General features: G+C 42.6%; 1 protein-coding gene and 1 pseudogene across 5 annotated transcripts in view; both read left to right on the forward strand.

The window, feature by feature from the left end:
• Nucleotides 1–16,813, forward strand: part of TOX2 (TOX high mobility group box family member 2) — a 294,999-nt gene that overhangs the window by 237,166 nt on the left and 41,020 nt on the right. For all 5 annotated transcript variants that reach the window (XM_066625152.1, XM_066625156.1, XM_066625153.1 and 2 more), the window contains one exon: nucleotides 815–1,042. In XM_066625152.1, the coding sequence (XP_066481249.1) occupies nucleotides 815–1,042 (228 nt within the window). The remainder of the gene's footprint in view (nucleotides 1–814; nucleotides 1,043–16,813) is intronic.
• Nucleotides 5,665–5,780, forward strand: LOC136650849 (5S ribosomal RNA; annotated as a pseudogene).

The raw sequence follows: 16,813 nt of genomic DNA on the forward strand, positions 1-16,813 counted from the left end.
CATGAAGACATGTACACGTGCACCACAAATAATGGAGGGCTGATTAAAAATGTTTGTGGGGTTGAGGAAAGAATTCAGAATCTGTTATGGTCTGGATGATACCATCAGGAGCTCATCAGTGGTCCAAAAGGGGCATATAATTGGTCTTTATTTAACTATTATTGAACTATTTATTTATTTTGTGATTTTAGCTCTGTTATCTAAGCGCAGTTATAACTGGGGGTGGTGGTTTCCTTATCTCTAACTTTCTTGCTTCAAGATGTCTTATAATAAAACCTTAAAATATGTGATCAATAGAATATGATAAAGCAATGAAAATAGCAGTGAAACCATAAAAACATGAAATCTGGTAGAACAATTATGGTTCACACATCCAGCTGTGGCTCATCAAATCTTTGAGAGACTTAACAAAGATAAATTACATTCATGTGTGAACCTGCCATTAGAGTAGCAGCAAAAGTGGGTGATGCACACTTTTGATAATATGCACACATAATAGGATGTTGTGTACTTCCAATGTCATGTATAAAGATGAGATGCGGTAGAGTGCGGTGTTAAAAGTCAGGACTTCATCTGTAACGCACTGTGAGTCTTGCCTACTTGTAGTTGTAGCAGACATCTAAAACATGAAGTTTGTAAACAGTTCAGTTCGGGGAAAATAGAGCTAACTGTGTGGAGGGCTGCCTCTGGGGGATTCTTAGTTCTCTTGGGTAGTTGCCTTTTTTCCCCAGTTCAAAGTTCACTAAAATATTTAATCCAAACCAAGAGCAAACTGAAGTGCATTAATTAATATTTACTCTTTGACTTTTGATAGGTTACTGGAGAGAAGAGACCATTGACAGATCTGGGCAAAAAACCTAAAAACCAAAAGAAGAAGAAAAAGAAAGACCCCAATGAACCACAGAAGCCTGTGTCTGCTTATGCCCTGTTTTTCAGAGACACACAAGCAGCTATCAAAGGACAAAACCCCAATGCTACCTTTGGAGATGTATCGAAAATCGTGGCATCGATGTGGGACAGTTTAGGAGAAGAGCAAAAGCAGGTGACTTCCTTATTGGTTCTTACCATAGTATTTTTATCTTGATGATGCAATGTTTGTTTTATTTTTAGGAATAATGCATTTGTTTTGAGCAGAATTTTCACACAGGTGGTTGAGATGGCTTACAAGCATTCCTGCACCAACCAGTAGTTCTTGGTGCACTTTTTCTTCTTTAAAAGTTAAAATTCTCAACAAAGGCATCCTCCAATCTCAGTTTCCACCATTAACTTCAACCCCACTTGGGGTTGAGGCTCACTGCAAATGTGTGAGCATAGATAGGATCTCAAATGCCAAAGGAATCTGTGTTTTTATAAAGTGCCCTGTGGTATGTGTTTGTAGTGCTCATTTGAAGTAGTACATAACTGGTTGGAATATTTTGCAGAAGCTTAATTCAGTGTTAATTCAGCTTTACATCTGATATCATCGCAGGATATAGTGGAAACATGTACTTTTGGGGGGAACTGTGTAATGTCTGATGCAGAAATGTCTGATGCTGAATGTCTGAATCTACTGGTAATTCTTCTAGCTGAGTTGCACCACTTTTAAGAAATTAGCTGTCCTGTGTTCTTTGTTATGTGTTTTCAAACTGAGATAATGCCACTCCCTGTTTTTTTAAACTTGTGGTGACTTGGATTGCCAACTTTAAAATCTGCAGTTGGGATTTCTATGTAGAGAGAGACATTTTGAAGTTATCTCATTGAAGGGCTTAAGAAGTCATGTCATTAAATAACCATTTTTAGAACACAGTAGCTAGCTAGCTAGCTAGCTAGATAGCTAGATAGATAATCCTTTATTGGCATATAAAACATACAAACCTACACTATATACATTTGGTCAGCCAGATAACAGATCAACTTCTCGATTGCGCAGCTCAATGAGCTGATATAGGAAAGTTGCTAGAGTCTGTTATTTCCACAGAAGAATCAGTTAGGAGGTAGCCTATTCTTGCCACGTCTGTAAGTCCTCCTCTTGTTCTCAGTATAGGATCCAAATATCTTTGTCGGATCTCGGTGTAGAAGGGACAATAAAGAATAATAATAATAATAACAACAACAACAATAACTTTATTTTTACCCCGCCTTCCTCCCCGAAGGGACTCAAGGCGGCTTACAACAGATTAAAAACATAATTTAAAAACAAATAAAAACATATTAACACATCATAAAAAACAGCAGTCAGAATAAAAAATAGGTAAAAAGAGCATAGAGCAGCAGCAAGTCATAAAAGAATCAGGCCTGTAAAAAATATTAAAAGATGTTAAAAAGATGTTAAAAAGGCCGAGAACTCAGAAGGCTTGTTTAAACAGAAGGGTCTTCAGGCCTCGCTGAAAGGTCTCAAGAGAGGGAGCCATTCTTAAGTCAAGGGGAAGGGAGTTCCATAGCGCTGGTGCCACTACTGAGAAGGCCCTATTTCTTGCCGCCGCCCCACGTACCTCCCTAGGTGGCGGCACTTGTAAAAAGGCCTTCTCTGATGACCTAAGAGGACGAGCCGGATTGTACGGGAGTAGGCGATCTCTAAGATACCCTGGCCCAGAGCAGTATAGGGCTTTAAAGGTCAATACCAGCATGGTATTGTCCAGAATGGAATGGACAATGGTCTCAACACAACCCAGCCCACAAGGGCATCGCCTTTCAGAATGAGCTATCTTATGAAATCTCCCAAAAAGGACGACTGATGGGAGCACATTAAATCTAGCAAGGGAGAAAGCTCTCCTTTTTGATAAGTGTGCAACGAGTAAAAATATGAGGCTACTTGACCATACAATATAGGAATCTCCAGACTTAACAGGGAACATGCTCTGTTTACCAACCTATAAAGATCCTGTCTTTCAGTGTCAAGAAATCTGCATTTGATGCACTGATATGCCTCTTGATATGGAAGCGAGCCTAAACATTCAAAAGACAGCCTGAGTTTATTTTCTTTTCCAAAATGGTTATGGCATGGGGCTGATTAGATTCAATGAACATCATATAGAGCAAGCTTTGAGGGTCATAGTTGTAATATATGCGCAGCCAATATTTGATGGCCATCAACCAGCCCTGGTTTCTAACAATGATTGGCCCGTTTCTAGACATAAGGCTGCATAGGCTGCACAGCATGGAGGACCCAAGATTTTCCACAGAAATTTACCTTGGATAGACTCCAGGGTTTCGTTTAACACCCCAATCCAAAGGGGTATTCCATAAAATAATTGGAGAATACAAGTATTTTAGACTTGTCAAAATTCAGCTATAACTGATTTTCTGTCAAGTACTCCAAATACTTTTCCAAAAGGTGTTTTAAACCCAAACGGGTCTGAGACATTATTACAGCATCATCCGCATAGAGGAGGATCGGTACCTGAGTGGATCCTAATCTGGGACAGTACCCATCCACCTCAGTTGGAAAGGGAGCCAAATCATTAATAGAGTATAGGGTGGGGGCCAAAACACACCCTTGTTTGACACAATTTGCTTTGTAAGATGCCCCGCAGCGGTACACTTTATTTGGCTTGTGGTGTTTTGATGGTGTCTCCTTATAAGGAAGTAGCTATTGTTAACCAAACAAGATGCACATCATTTTGAAACCTGGAGGGTCTGTGGTCCACAGGGAACTCACAGGGCAAGGAAGTGTTCTCCTGACAATGCACAGGTCTTCTTTCTCTCCCCATGCTAGAGTTGTGGTGACAGTTTGCTTGACAGGTTGCTGCCATTTTGCCCCAGAGAAGTATCCAGGAGGCTGGGCTGTGTTTATGTATTTATTCGATTTATTTAAAAGATTTATATCACGCCTTTCTTGTGTTCAAGGCAGTGTGCCATGCAAATAGAAACAATTCTAATGGGAAGACTTGAGGAGGAAAGTGATGACACTCTATCTGCCCAAACTAAGCTGATGCAGAAACCTTCAAAGAGTAGTTTGATGCTTTTGACAGACTGCAACTGAAACAGCTCGCTCAAACTTGAAGTGGGTGGGGAGCAGAAAAAGTCTCTTACCACCCAAGATGTATTTGAGGCAACTGTGACAACACCATGAATAATACACAATGAAGAAGGATAGCCCTTTGGGCTGGGACGATGCATAAGAACATAAGAACAGCCCCACTGGATCAGGCCATAGGCCCATCTAGTCCAGCTTCCTGTATCTCACAGCGGCCCACCAAATGCCCCAGGGAGCACACCAGACAACAAGAGACCTCATCCTGGTGCTCTCCCCTACATCTGGCATTCTGACTTAACCCATTCCTAAAATCAGGAGGTTGCGCATACACATCATGGCTTGTACCCCATAATGGATTTTTCCTCCAGAAACTCGTCCAATCCCCTTTTAAAGGCGTCTAGGCTAGACGCCAGCACCACATCCTGTGGCAAGGAGTTCCACAGACCGACCACGCGCTGAGTAAAGAAATATTTTCTTTTGTCTGTCCTAACCCGCCCAACACTCAATTTTAGTGGATGTGCCCTGGTTCTGGTATTATGTGAGAGTGTAAAGAGCATCTCCCTATCCACTCTGTCCATCCCCTGCATAATTTTGTATGTCTCAATCATGTCCCCCCTCAAGCGTCTCTTTTCTAGGCTGAAGAGGCCCAAACGCCATAGCCTTTCCTCATAAGGAAGGTGCCCCAGCCCCGTAATCATCTTAGTCGCTCTCTTTTGCACCTTTTCCGTTTCCACTATGTCTTTTTTGAGATGCGGCGACCAGAACTGGACACAATACTCCAGGTGTGGCCTTACCATTGATTTGTATAACGGCATTATAATACTAACCGTTTTGTTCTTAATACCCTTCCTAATGATCCCAAGCATAGAATTGGCCTTCTTCACTGCCACCGCACATTGGGTCGACACTTTCATCGACCTGTCCACCACCACCCCAAGATCTCTCTCCTGATCTGTCACAGACAGCTCAGAACCCATCAGCCTATATCTAAAGTTTTGATTTTTTGCCCCAATGTGCATGACTTTACACTTACTGACATTGAAGCGCATCTGCCATTTTGCTGCCCATTCTGCCAGTCTGGAGAGATCCTTCTGGAGCTCCTCACAATCACTTCTGGTCTTTACCACTCGGAAAAGTTTGGTGTCGTCTGCAAACTTAGCCACTTCACTGCTCAACCCTGTCTCCAGGTCATTTATGAAGAGGTTGAAAAGCACCGGTCCCAGGACAGATCCTTGGGGCACACCGCTTTTCACCTCTCTCCATTGTGAAAATTGCCCATTGACACCCACTCTCTGCTTCCTGGCCTCCAACCAGTTCTCAATCCACGAGAGGACCTGTCCTCTAATTCCCTGACTGTGGAGTTTTTTCAGTAGCCTTTGGTGAGGGACCGTGTCAAACGCCTTCTGAAAGTCCAGATATATAATGTCCACGGGTTCTCCCGCATCCACATGCCTGTTGACCTTTTCAAAGAATATGGCATATGGCATATGGCAGGATGTGAGGTGGAAAACCAGACTCAGCTCCATCTCTCTGATTTGCATTGCATATTAAAACATCTATTTCATAGCTTAGTGCAACTATCTATATTCTAAACTGAATTTTTTTGCTGATTTTTGTTGTTGCTGTTGATAAATAGTACATTGCTAATGTCTTTACACACCAGTTATGTTCATAGAAAGGCTTTGGGGGGGGAAGGCTAGAAAATCTATCTTTAAAGTGTTACCCTGCACATGCCCGATCTCGTCTGATCTCGGAAGCTAAGCAGGGTCAGGCTTGGTTAGTACTTGGATGGGAGACCGCCTGGGAATACCGGGTGCTGTAGGCTTATACCATAGTCTTTCGAGACTGAAGGTTGCCAATCATTCTATCCAGGAAATCTGCTTACTCTTTGCTCACTTCAGTCAGTAGCATTTGTAGACATCCTATTGGCATTAAACCTGGAAATCTCTTAATTGTTTGGTAAATTCAGACGGTTAGATTTCAGGGAGTAACTGTGACTTTAATGACTACTCAGTATTTTCTGCTGGTTGCACTGAAGGCTGCTGATTTCTTGTATTTTTCAGTGCTTACAAAACTCACATACTTTCTTGACAGTTTAGATCCTCCCACTGGAAGGGTTCCAAGTGGTTACATCTAGGAAGCAGGTGGAGAAGCCAATTTAAATTAAAATTGTGCTGGAAAATGCTTCTGCATTTTATATTGTTTTGTGTAGGCGACAAGTACCATGAATATGTTTAACTTTAATGAGACTGAAGTCTTTCTTTTTAATTCTGATGTAGTTTCTCAATTTTTTTCACTTTCATGGCTCACTTGCATGGAGTAATGGGGGTCCTTCAATAGGATTTGGCTGGGTACAAATGATTATTTCTATAGGGCAAGTAGAGCTTCCATTACACTTGGCGTTAGCCCTTATCAAGAAATGGAGGCTTGATAGCTGTACAGACATAAAGGAGGAGAAGGGGAATCATGGCTGTCAGGGTAAATTCATTGCTTAATTGCAACTATATTCCATTGTGCCATACAAATTCAAGGAGTGGTGAAATTGACTAGATCAAAGCTCCACAAACTTCTGATCTAGGCAGCCTTACTCAGGACAGTAGGAAAAATAGCTGGTTGTTTCTTGAAAGTGCTAGAGAGGGAAAGGGAGAGGGAGAACACATTTCAAAGACAAAGTTTGGAGAATAAGAAAAACATTCTTGAGTTTTGAGATATTGCTGTGTGGGAACAATATTTTCTTTTCAAAGGGTTGCATAATAGGGTATATGCATACACCTTTTACCTGCTTAACTGGGCCTTCTGCAGATGGAACTCACATTCTGTCTTATGGGTCACCTCATTCCATATTAATTGCCATTTCCAGACAGTCTTCATGGGGAGTCCCACATAAAACACATTACAGTAGTAATTTCTTGATGTCTTCAAGGCATGGGGTCACATTCTGTCTTATGGGTCACCTCATTCCATATTAATTGCCATTTCCAGACAGTCTTCATGGGGAGTCCCACATAAAACACATTACAGTAGTAATTTCTTGATGTCTTCAAGGCATGGGGTCACTGTGGTTAGGTCAATTGAGTAGTGCTCCATACATTTCTAGAAGTTTCCTAGAGTAGTGGTTCTCAAACTTTTGGGGGAATTTAATCCCAGAGTAAGTCTTTGCAGGGGAGGGGCAAGGGCTGTGACGTGATCTCAGGATCGCTTTGCTAAGGGTGGGTGAGAGGTGCTTGTACAGGTATAACCTAATTATTCATGGATTTTTTTTCCTGAGGTTTTACCTCAACACGATGAGAAGGGTCCTTTAAATTAAAGGAACAAAGTCATTTAACAATAACCTCATTAATAAAAGAGAGGGCAGCCGGCTGACAATCCATCAATCATTCTCTCTCCAGGCACTTAGGACAGCTTTACTCCAAGGCAAGCGACTTCTCCCTTCCCCTGAGCAAATGAAAGAAAGATAATCTCTTTACATTCCTTCCCAGTGCTGCGCTCTGGGTGAAGGGAGGGATCGCTGGCTCAGAGTGAAGCCTTTCTAAGCACCTGGAGAGAGACTGATTGATGGATTGTCTGCCTGATGACTGTCTTACATCACAACGGTCAGCTGGGCTGTTTTTAAATCACCTAGCAAAAGGACATTGCTTTTTAAATGAATTTGCTCTAACGCAATTTTTACCATCCACATGAGTTCTGGGAATGGAACCCTTGCGAATAACGAGACTCAACCTGCACTTACTCAAGGCTGCAACAGGCTCCAGGAGGTGCGTAGAGCCCCACACAGCTGTCCCCAGGACTCCCTGAGGCTTGGCATGTGGGGAAAAAAAGTGAGCACAAACCACCTCCCGGTTGCATTCACAAACCAGAAGTGGTTTGCGCTCACTTTTTTCACATTCCAAGTCTCAGCGGAGGGCTATGCTGACCTCCCTGCATCTCCTGGAGCCTGCTGCAGCCCTGAGTAAGTATGAGCACCCTCTCGCCTCCTTAGCAACACGATCCTGGGGATTGCATTGCTGCCTCGGCCCCTCCCCTGCCTCTTAAAGGGGCAGGTGAACCTTTACATGCAATGGTGGGTCATGAGACTGTCCTAGAGACTTCACAGTACATCTCTATGAAAGCCTCTAAATTCAGTTGGTCTGGAGACCATAGTGGGGAACAAAAATGAACCTGTGTGCCACAAACGTTGATAATAATACAGGTGCAAGTCTCTGAACGGTAATCATTTGTATACATTGTTCAGTATTTGCCCATTGGATACACTGAATTTTTTCTAGTTTTTACATACCTGAACACCTTGCAAATCACCTTTTCCCTATGCATCCACTTGAGAACTAATATTCCAGGCTTTAGGTTCTGTCCAGCAAGTGATGAGAGTGATTATATAAATATGAGTCAGCCTCTTGTATCACTGTTCATTGCAGAGAAACCAGATTGCTCAGTTATGACACACACACCATCTCTATGTGCTACAATTGAGAGCAAGGTAATTCGTAGTTGTCTCATATAGCTTGCAAGCAAGATAGATATTTCCCCCATCATTGTCCCCCCCCCCCATTATATGGATTAGTTCAAGGCCTTGTTCTCAATCACAGACTTCAGTCAACACCCTTCAGCTGAACCTTACCTTGTCTTCTAGTTTTACAGTGTAGGTGTGAATGGGAGAGATTTCCTGTGAGTTGGGGCAGTTGAGGCTCCCTTCGATTCTACTTAAATTGAAAATGCTCTCTGGTTTGTTTTGATTATCTAGGCCAATTGGAAGTGAGGCTTATATGATGGAAACATAGGTCCAGTTCTTGATTTAACAAGAAGTAGAAGATGAGGTTTAATCATTGTTTCAGCCAGTTAATGGACCCTTGCTAATTCTTTTCTTTTGCAAGATATCAGCAGCCCTCATTAGAATTTCCCATGTGCTCTATAGGTTGCTTCTTTTTCTTTTGCTAATTAACTCAATTAACTCATTTGTTCTTTGTCTTGCTTCTGTAAATATGAACTTCATCTGAGTATATTTCTCTTAAGGCAGTTACCCTCTTGTAGTTGTAGTTCAGGTAATAGGCAGACTCTTTATCTGATGTTGATTCTCTCAGAACCATGAAACTATTGTTTTCTTTGTTTGTGTACGTGTTATGCATTGTACTGAGCTGGTACTCTGACTGGCAGTAATTATCTGAGGGCTCTGGTTAAGGTCTCTTCCACAGGCACTGAGCTCCCTTTAACTGGAGATGAGAAATATTGAACTGGGAACCTCCTTCGTGCAGAGCATGTGCCCTACCCCTGAGTTATGGGCCCTGTTCCAGAATTAAGAGTAGTGCTTGATTGATCTCCAACTCAAACAGGAGCTCTTTGAGGCCTTTTTCCAACCCTTTTCCAACCCAAAGCTGAGATCCTTTAACATGGAGTTGCAGGCATATGGCACTTTTTCTGGGTGTTCTTGAAAGTCAGGAGATAGCCAGTTTCAGTAAACAAGTTTTTTACTTTTCTAGATTCATTTTTAGATCTTATTCTTACACTTTTATCTTTACTGATTAATTGCTTGAACCAAGTGTCTTTTGCAACCTGTAAAAAGCTATTGCACTTAGTGGGTTTGCAGGTGTCCAAATCCTGCAAAGCTGTTGTGGAGCTCTGTCTGCTGTAGTATGTCTTTAGAAACCTGACTTATATGAAACTAATATGAAAGGACAAGTGGTCAGGGATCCTATGCTTGGAATAGCTGGGCTCAAAGGTTCATTTGTATTGGCTAACTATTAGGAACAGAGGATGTAGCCTTATATTGGATTGGACCATTGGTCCAGTTTATCTCAGTATTGTCTGCATTGACTGGCTACAGTTCTGCAGGATTTCAGAAAGGAAAATTTCCCAGCCCTACCTGGAGATGTCGGGGACTGAACCTGCAACTTTTTGCATGCAGAACTATATACTGTGCCACTGAGCTGCAGCTCCTCCCTTTGCAGCAGCACCAAACTGTTGAGCAGCCTTCCCTAATTTTGCTCTGCAGTGGACCATTATTGACACTAGCCCATGATCTTGCAGATATGCTGACAAAGGAAGGAAGGCATAATGTTCCCTTTCCCCCTGCCACCACAATTAGTGGACAACGTATCCAGTCCTTCCAGTTTACAAAGGATGAGCTAATAATGGCAGTCCTCAAGGCAGGACTCTTCATATCTTGCTACTGCTGGCTGGATGGCAGTTATTAATTTGATGGACCCTTAACCTGGCATTGCTACAAACAGAAATGAGATTCCGTGAATTTGGCAAGTGCTTCAGTCGGCATACAAGGGTTAACCCTCTATCCTTTGGGCTGCCAAATGCTTGTATACCTTTGGAGTATCAAGGTTGGAGGTGCTGATGTATCATTGAACAGGCACTGCTGCTCTCAAAGCGAATTTGCTGTCTTCCCATTGATAAACCAGGCAAAAAAAAATGGTTGCTTGTTTCCCTTTGAGGTTTTATTATTTTATTGCATTCTTTTGTTTGCACTATCTGGAAGGCAAACTCAGAGAGGAACACTTCATTCTGATGCAAGAAAAATAGATGAAATGTAGGGCTGCGTTTGATGTCGATGTTGTTGTCATTTGTCTGCCTTTTATTCAAGATTTTTTTCCCCATATTTGTGTTTGTTAGCTGTTACTTCTGTCATAGTATTTCTTTTCCTTCTTCTCTTCCTAGCCTCTTCACAATGAATCTTCATTTTCTCGCTGACACACTTATATCTAAATTCCTCATTTCCTGCCTTTTTTATTTATATCTGTTGCTTGGTGATTTGATCATGCTGTGGAATACAGGATTAGCAATCTCCCCGTCCTTGGGTTTTCATCAAGGACACCTGTTCTGCAAGTTGCACAATTTCCTTCCACGCTTTAACCCTTGCAAGCACTGATCTTGATGTGCACAAATGGGGGGGGGGGAAGCCCGCACTTTGAATGCCTCCACTCCTGTGCTCGAGAGTACATTATAATCTTCATTCTTTACCAGCTGGCATAGCCTTTCCTAAGAGGCTTACACAGGAATCTAAAGAATGTGCCAGTAAAGAAAAAAAATTAATATTACTCTTTGAACTTTGGAGATAGTTTAGCAGCTGTTCCTGTAGAGATAGTTTGTATTTGACTAAAAAAATAAAATGCTGTTATCATCCAGTGAATTACCTGCCCCTAGTAATCTGCCTTCAGCACCCCGCTTTCCCTTTAAAAAAGCTCAAAGAATGCTTTGCCACAATGTGTATTTCTCTGTCTTTAAACAAATCTCTCCCTAAATTTACAGTGATGCTAAGTAGGCTGATTTGACATTAGCTCTAGCAGATCTTAATTCTAGATTGAAATAAAGTCTTCTAATCAGGCAAAGAAGCTATAGGCAAAGAGAGGAGGGGGTGTTATGCCAACTGTCTAAGCAGAATCCACTGTCTTAAATTTGGTTAACTTTAGCACCATCTAGAGGAACAGGGGTTATCCAAGTGTACACCAAGAAGCTAACTGTCTGGACTTGTACGATTTAAGTTTGTTCTAGCGGTATGATTACAAATTGGTTCATACCAGTATTATTGGATGAAAGTAGGGGTATAGCACGCACGTGCCATGCACCAAAAGTCTTTTAAGCATTTCTTCAACTCCTGCCTTTCAGTGAGCCCTCAAACTGTAGCTTCAGTTTCCCATTGCCTTTTTTCAAGCTATGTTTAGTGGTGGTGCAGCGGGTTAAACAGCTGAGCCGACAAGCCTGTTGACCGCTAGGTCAGTTCAGCACAGCGGGGTGAGCTCCCATTGCTTGTCCCAGCTCCTGCCAACCTAGCAACTCAAAAGCATGCAAATGCAAGTAGATAAATAGGTACCACTTCAGTGGGAAGGTAAAGGCATCTAGTCATGCTGGCCACATGACCACGGAAACAGTCTATGGACACATGCTGGCTCTTTGGCTTAGAAACGGAGATGAGCACCACCTCTAGAGTCAGGCACGACTAGGCTTAATGCCAGGGGAAAATTTACCTTTAGCATTTTTGGCTACTAGGTCCTGGAGATAAAGTCTGTCCTCAGTCATAGGTTTGTGACGGAGCACACAATTTTTGCCTATTTTCCCAGCAGTCATTTCCAACTTCAATCCCAGCACCACCAATTAAAAGACAGCGAAGTTGGGAAATACTTCTGCCTGAAGACAAGAATTAGGGGTGCTAGTCAGAACAGACAATACTAGGATAGTTGGACAAATGGGTTGACTCTGTATAAGACAACTTCCTATGTTCAGTCATATCCCAGATCAGCCCAGCAACTCTGTCCTACTCATATCTCTGCTTGGCAAATTTTCTTTCCCTTCTTAATTGCTTTTAACTAGACACTTTAAAAGGGAAAAAGAAAAACTGGACCTGAACTCATATCTTCTGCATCCTCCTCCCAATATTATTTTGATGTCATCACATCTATATTTGTATGCAAGAGAGAAGGAGAAAAATTTGTGCCCTACTCCATCCTCAGTAACTGAAGTGCTTTACTGCCCCGAAGTCTGTGCCTGTCTGTTTCTAATATTTGGTGACACCTGGATGCAATGTTTTGATTCTCCTTAATGCCTTCCACCAAGTGACAGGCACATCCTTCTCTGACACCCTTTCCCCTAAAGGCTCAAAGCTATTTGCCTCTATTGATTGACTCAACCATTTCGCTCCATTTTGTTTTTCTCTTTTTATGTGAGCCAGCTGTGTAGCCTGGTATTAAACTTATCATTGTTCCATCATTGCCCATCCTGTACCACTCATGTGAACTGATTAAAACTCCAGACTGTTTTCTCTTCACCGTTTTTTTTTTCCTTTTTTTTTTTTTTTTGGTACTTCATCTGTGTATCCAGCTAAGCCTTTCATTGCTGCAAACAACAGAGAGCTGCCTGAACTATAAACAGGGTTCATAGAGGCCAGTGGAATGGGTCAGTTCCCCCTTCATGCCCATTCTAAATGACTTTCCACCCACCCCATCCAGTTCATAACAATTTAGCATGATTCCAGGTAGGTTGTGCCTTATCGTGTTAATTTCAGATGTAGAGAATCCAAAATATTATTTAAAGATTTCCCCCAAAACAATCCCAGCCAGTGAAATTTACCTATGAAATGAACTGTGGCTGCAGCATTTCGAGTTTTATTTTAACTCACTGTTTTGAGTCAAAGCAATTTCACCATTCTCTTCCCCTTCAGCAGCCCCCCCCCCCGTTTTACATTCTGTCCTGCCCCACAAGTACCCTTGACCTTCAGTGTAGATTTTTGAGAGTGGCTGCAGTGAGGGCCCAATCCTATCCGACTTTCTAGCCCTGGTACAGCTGCAGTGCAGCCCTCAAGTAAGGGAACAAATGTTCCATTACATTGTGGAGGACTTCATAACTACCCTCCCTCCCCTGGATGCAGCTCAAACGCCATTGGCATGGCTACACCGGGGCTAGAAAGTTGGATAGGATTTCACCCTGAGTCTGTTATGGGGAGAAGGGAACAGGGAAATGTTTGTGTTAGGATACAACTGAACACAACTTTTTTTTGTTAGGATACAACCCATTTATTAATCAGTGAGATGAATCGACTAAAAAGCTAAAACAATCAACGAATCAACGATCAACAAATCAGTCAGCAGATTTTTAAAAAGTTAATTATTTTAATACAAATGCTCTCAAAACTGGGCTGGGGGAGCAGCACACACTGTAGTAGAAGAGGCATCCCCCAGGAGAGATAGGCCTCCTGGATGGTATCTGATGTGAAATATGTGCCTTGTTCATTTAAAAACAAGTATGCTTCTTTCCTTCAGTTGTATTGTTTATCCATATGCAAATATAGTACTGTATTTGCAGTTTTATTGAGATATATGTATTTTGGTTGGTTTTAATTGCATTATAGACCTGGAAAAAAGTATACAGTACTTCGGAACAGTGCTCAACTATTACAGTAGCATTTAATTTATCATTTAAACTTATAAGGATCTTCCATATTAATTGTATAAAAGGTCATAGCAATCCTACAATTGTCTCTTTATGTAAAAGAAGAAGAAGAATATCAAAGGAAGTAATTTTTTTTTCCTCCAGTCTGGAGCTGAACACACTTTTCAGTGTCTGTTTATCCAATATACAATATCCATATACTTCAAAGGTAGCTGGTGCCCCAATTTCTATAATGAGAAGTTACTGTCACCTCTCCAAAAGATTAAGAGTAGTTATCAGTTCAGCCTTGTGCTTTTTCTTGGGCTACTAAAAGTGCAACTTTACCTCCTGATTGCTTAAGGAATGTGATGTGAATGTGGCGGTGAGAAAAATGGCCTGGGGAATATTTTGTAGGGGGAAACTGGTGGACAGGAAGGAGCAACCAGCCCTTTCTGTGCCCAGTGTTCTACCCTACAAAAAAATCTTCTGGGCTATTTTTTTGCCCAACTGGGCTTACTCTTCTTTGTGGCATCTGTGCCATCACACTAAGTAGTGGGATCTGCATTGGTGCAGAGCAGCCTTGAAAACTAGAGCTTTAGAATGTGGAAACCTACACTGGCCCCTCCCCACAAAATTCCTCGCCTAAAGGGGCGGAGCAAGTGCCTTCCCATTAGGTTCTTCTCTAACCGACCCATGAACAGCAGATTTGGCCCCACTGTGCTTTGGTCAAGTTTTTGTTTTTCATGTTCTTCCTTTTCTCCTCCTATGCTCTTCTGCCTTTTGGGCAATTGCCCATGATTTTATTTTCCTGCATTTTTTGGCCTCTCAAAGTCTCTGCCTACGGGCAATCTCCTGCAGTCTGCAATGATTTCTGGGCTTATGCTCAGCATGCCACTTTTTAAAAAAAAAAAGTGTGTCAAGCAGAGCAAAATTACTGTCCACAGATGGCCATGATTTGTGCCTGTTTTGCCTCAGTGCAACACAGAATGGCCTCTGCAGATGTTGCCAGAGCCTGACTGATGTCGGTCAGAGCATCTACCTTTCAGCTTCCATGTGGGCTGAGACCCCCACTTGGTACCAGCAGTCTCAGCAACAACCAAGCAGTACAAAGCTCAAGGAGTTGACTCGTCTAAATTCCGCACTCCATTATTCAGTCAGACCTTTTGCCTGAGGAGCACTTGTTGGCAAGATATCCTGAAGGTTCTCCTACACTCTTTGGGATGTGGAAAAGTGCACTCAACAATGAAATCGACCTCAATATCAAAGCTGGCCCCGGCCTCAAAATGAGCATCTGTGTCTCATTCACTACACTTAACTGCATCACAAGGAGCCTTCTGCCACAGTATCGAAGCTTCTTCAAGGACATGACAGTGACCCTTCTGTCAAGCTGAAAGTCCCTTCAATATGACAGGGTTTGGTCATCCACAAGACACTGCTGGTGGCTTCTTTCTCTATATCTGGAGAGGATTGTTCCCCATTGTAAGCAGAGGGGCTACATCAGGGGTGCTCAATAGGTGGATCGCGATCTACCGGTAGATCATGAGGCAAAATGAGTAGATCGTGGAGTGCCGACCCCCCCCTTCAGGTGCCTCTGGGAGGAAACACCAGGAGTAAGGCCCATTGTACTCAATTGGGCTTACTCCCAGGTAAGTGTGGCTAGGATTGCAGCCTCACAGCCTAATCCTAGGCATGTCTACTCAGGAGTAAGTCCTGTTATACTCAGTGGGACTCAAGGTACACCAACATACATTGTACACATAAATGTTATATGTTATGATGGTGCGAATATTGTAAAAAAAACTCTGGTAGATCTCCAGGACTTGCTGGGTTTCAAAGTAGCTCTCAAGCCAAAAAAGTGTGAGCACCCCTGGGCTACATGATTCCTTGAAAAATTGCTCTTATTTCAGAGCTCCTTATCACTCTGTTCAAAGGTAAATGTATTTCAGCAAAGATAGCATGACTGACATGCAGTCAGGATGGTCAGCTTCTTGCATTCACTTCCAGGTGCATTGGAGGTAGGGTCCACATATTTTGGGTGGTCTTGGTAGCCAAGCGAAAATGTGTGGCTACCAGAATCCTGCCACTTAAGCAGAATCCCGCACATGTTTAATCAAATGATTTTTGGAACTTATTCCCCCATAAGAGTAAGCTTCTAGGACTGGTCACATAGGATTTCACCCTTTATTTATTTACTTATTTAGTTAAATGATTTATATCCTGCTTTAGTCCCTACCTCATGTTGCATGTCCATACAAGGTCAGAAATCCCTCCCCCAACTCCAAGTTTAGAGCTGGAGAGTGCAGGGTCAATGTCGTTGTATGGGATATCCCCCTTTTCCAGCCCAAAGGGGGAGCCAGTGACACTGAAAGGGTGAGGGCACCCCCCTCTGAAGTTGGAAGGTAAGGCTGACACTTCTTTTGGAATTGGATGGGCAAGTGAAGAAGATCTTCTCTGTAGTCTCACTGTGTCCCCTAAAGCACAGCACAATGTGGGGAGGATTCTGCCTCCCTGTCTCCAAGCTAGGTTTCCTTTTCTTACCAGTGGGCAATGAAACACTCATCCTGTAGTGTCAGTGGTGAGTAGAAATGAGGAACTCTGACAAGAGAGCAAGGTACCAGTCCCTGAACACTTCCTCTGCTGCCTTGTGTGTGCTGTACTACTGAAATGTGAGTGCTGGGACCTGCAATGTAGACAGGTTGTATGTGTCAGCAGTAAGGGATGAGGCGACAATATCAGTGGACATTGCAACAGAGCAGGACAGAAGTGGAGGATTTAGGCTGCAATCCTAACCACACTTTTCTGAGAGTAAGCCCCACTGAACAAAATAGGACTTACTTCTGAGTAGACCTGGTTAGGATTGTGCCCTTACACCCTGAAGATTCCATTCAAAGGCATTGGTGCTTCTTGCCTCTCTAAGCATTGCTGGGTTTTCAACTCCTGTGGTTCTTTTCAATGCATGTGAGAGAAGTGGAAGTTTCTAGATCATGGGGACCAAAG

Source organism: Tiliqua scincoides, chromosome 4 (assembly GCF_035046505.1).
Source record: "Tiliqua scincoides isolate rTilSci1 chromosome 4, rTilSci1.hap2, whole genome shotgun sequence".
NCBI lineage: Eukaryota > Metazoa > Chordata > Lepidosauria > Squamata > Scincidae > Tiliqua > Tiliqua scincoides.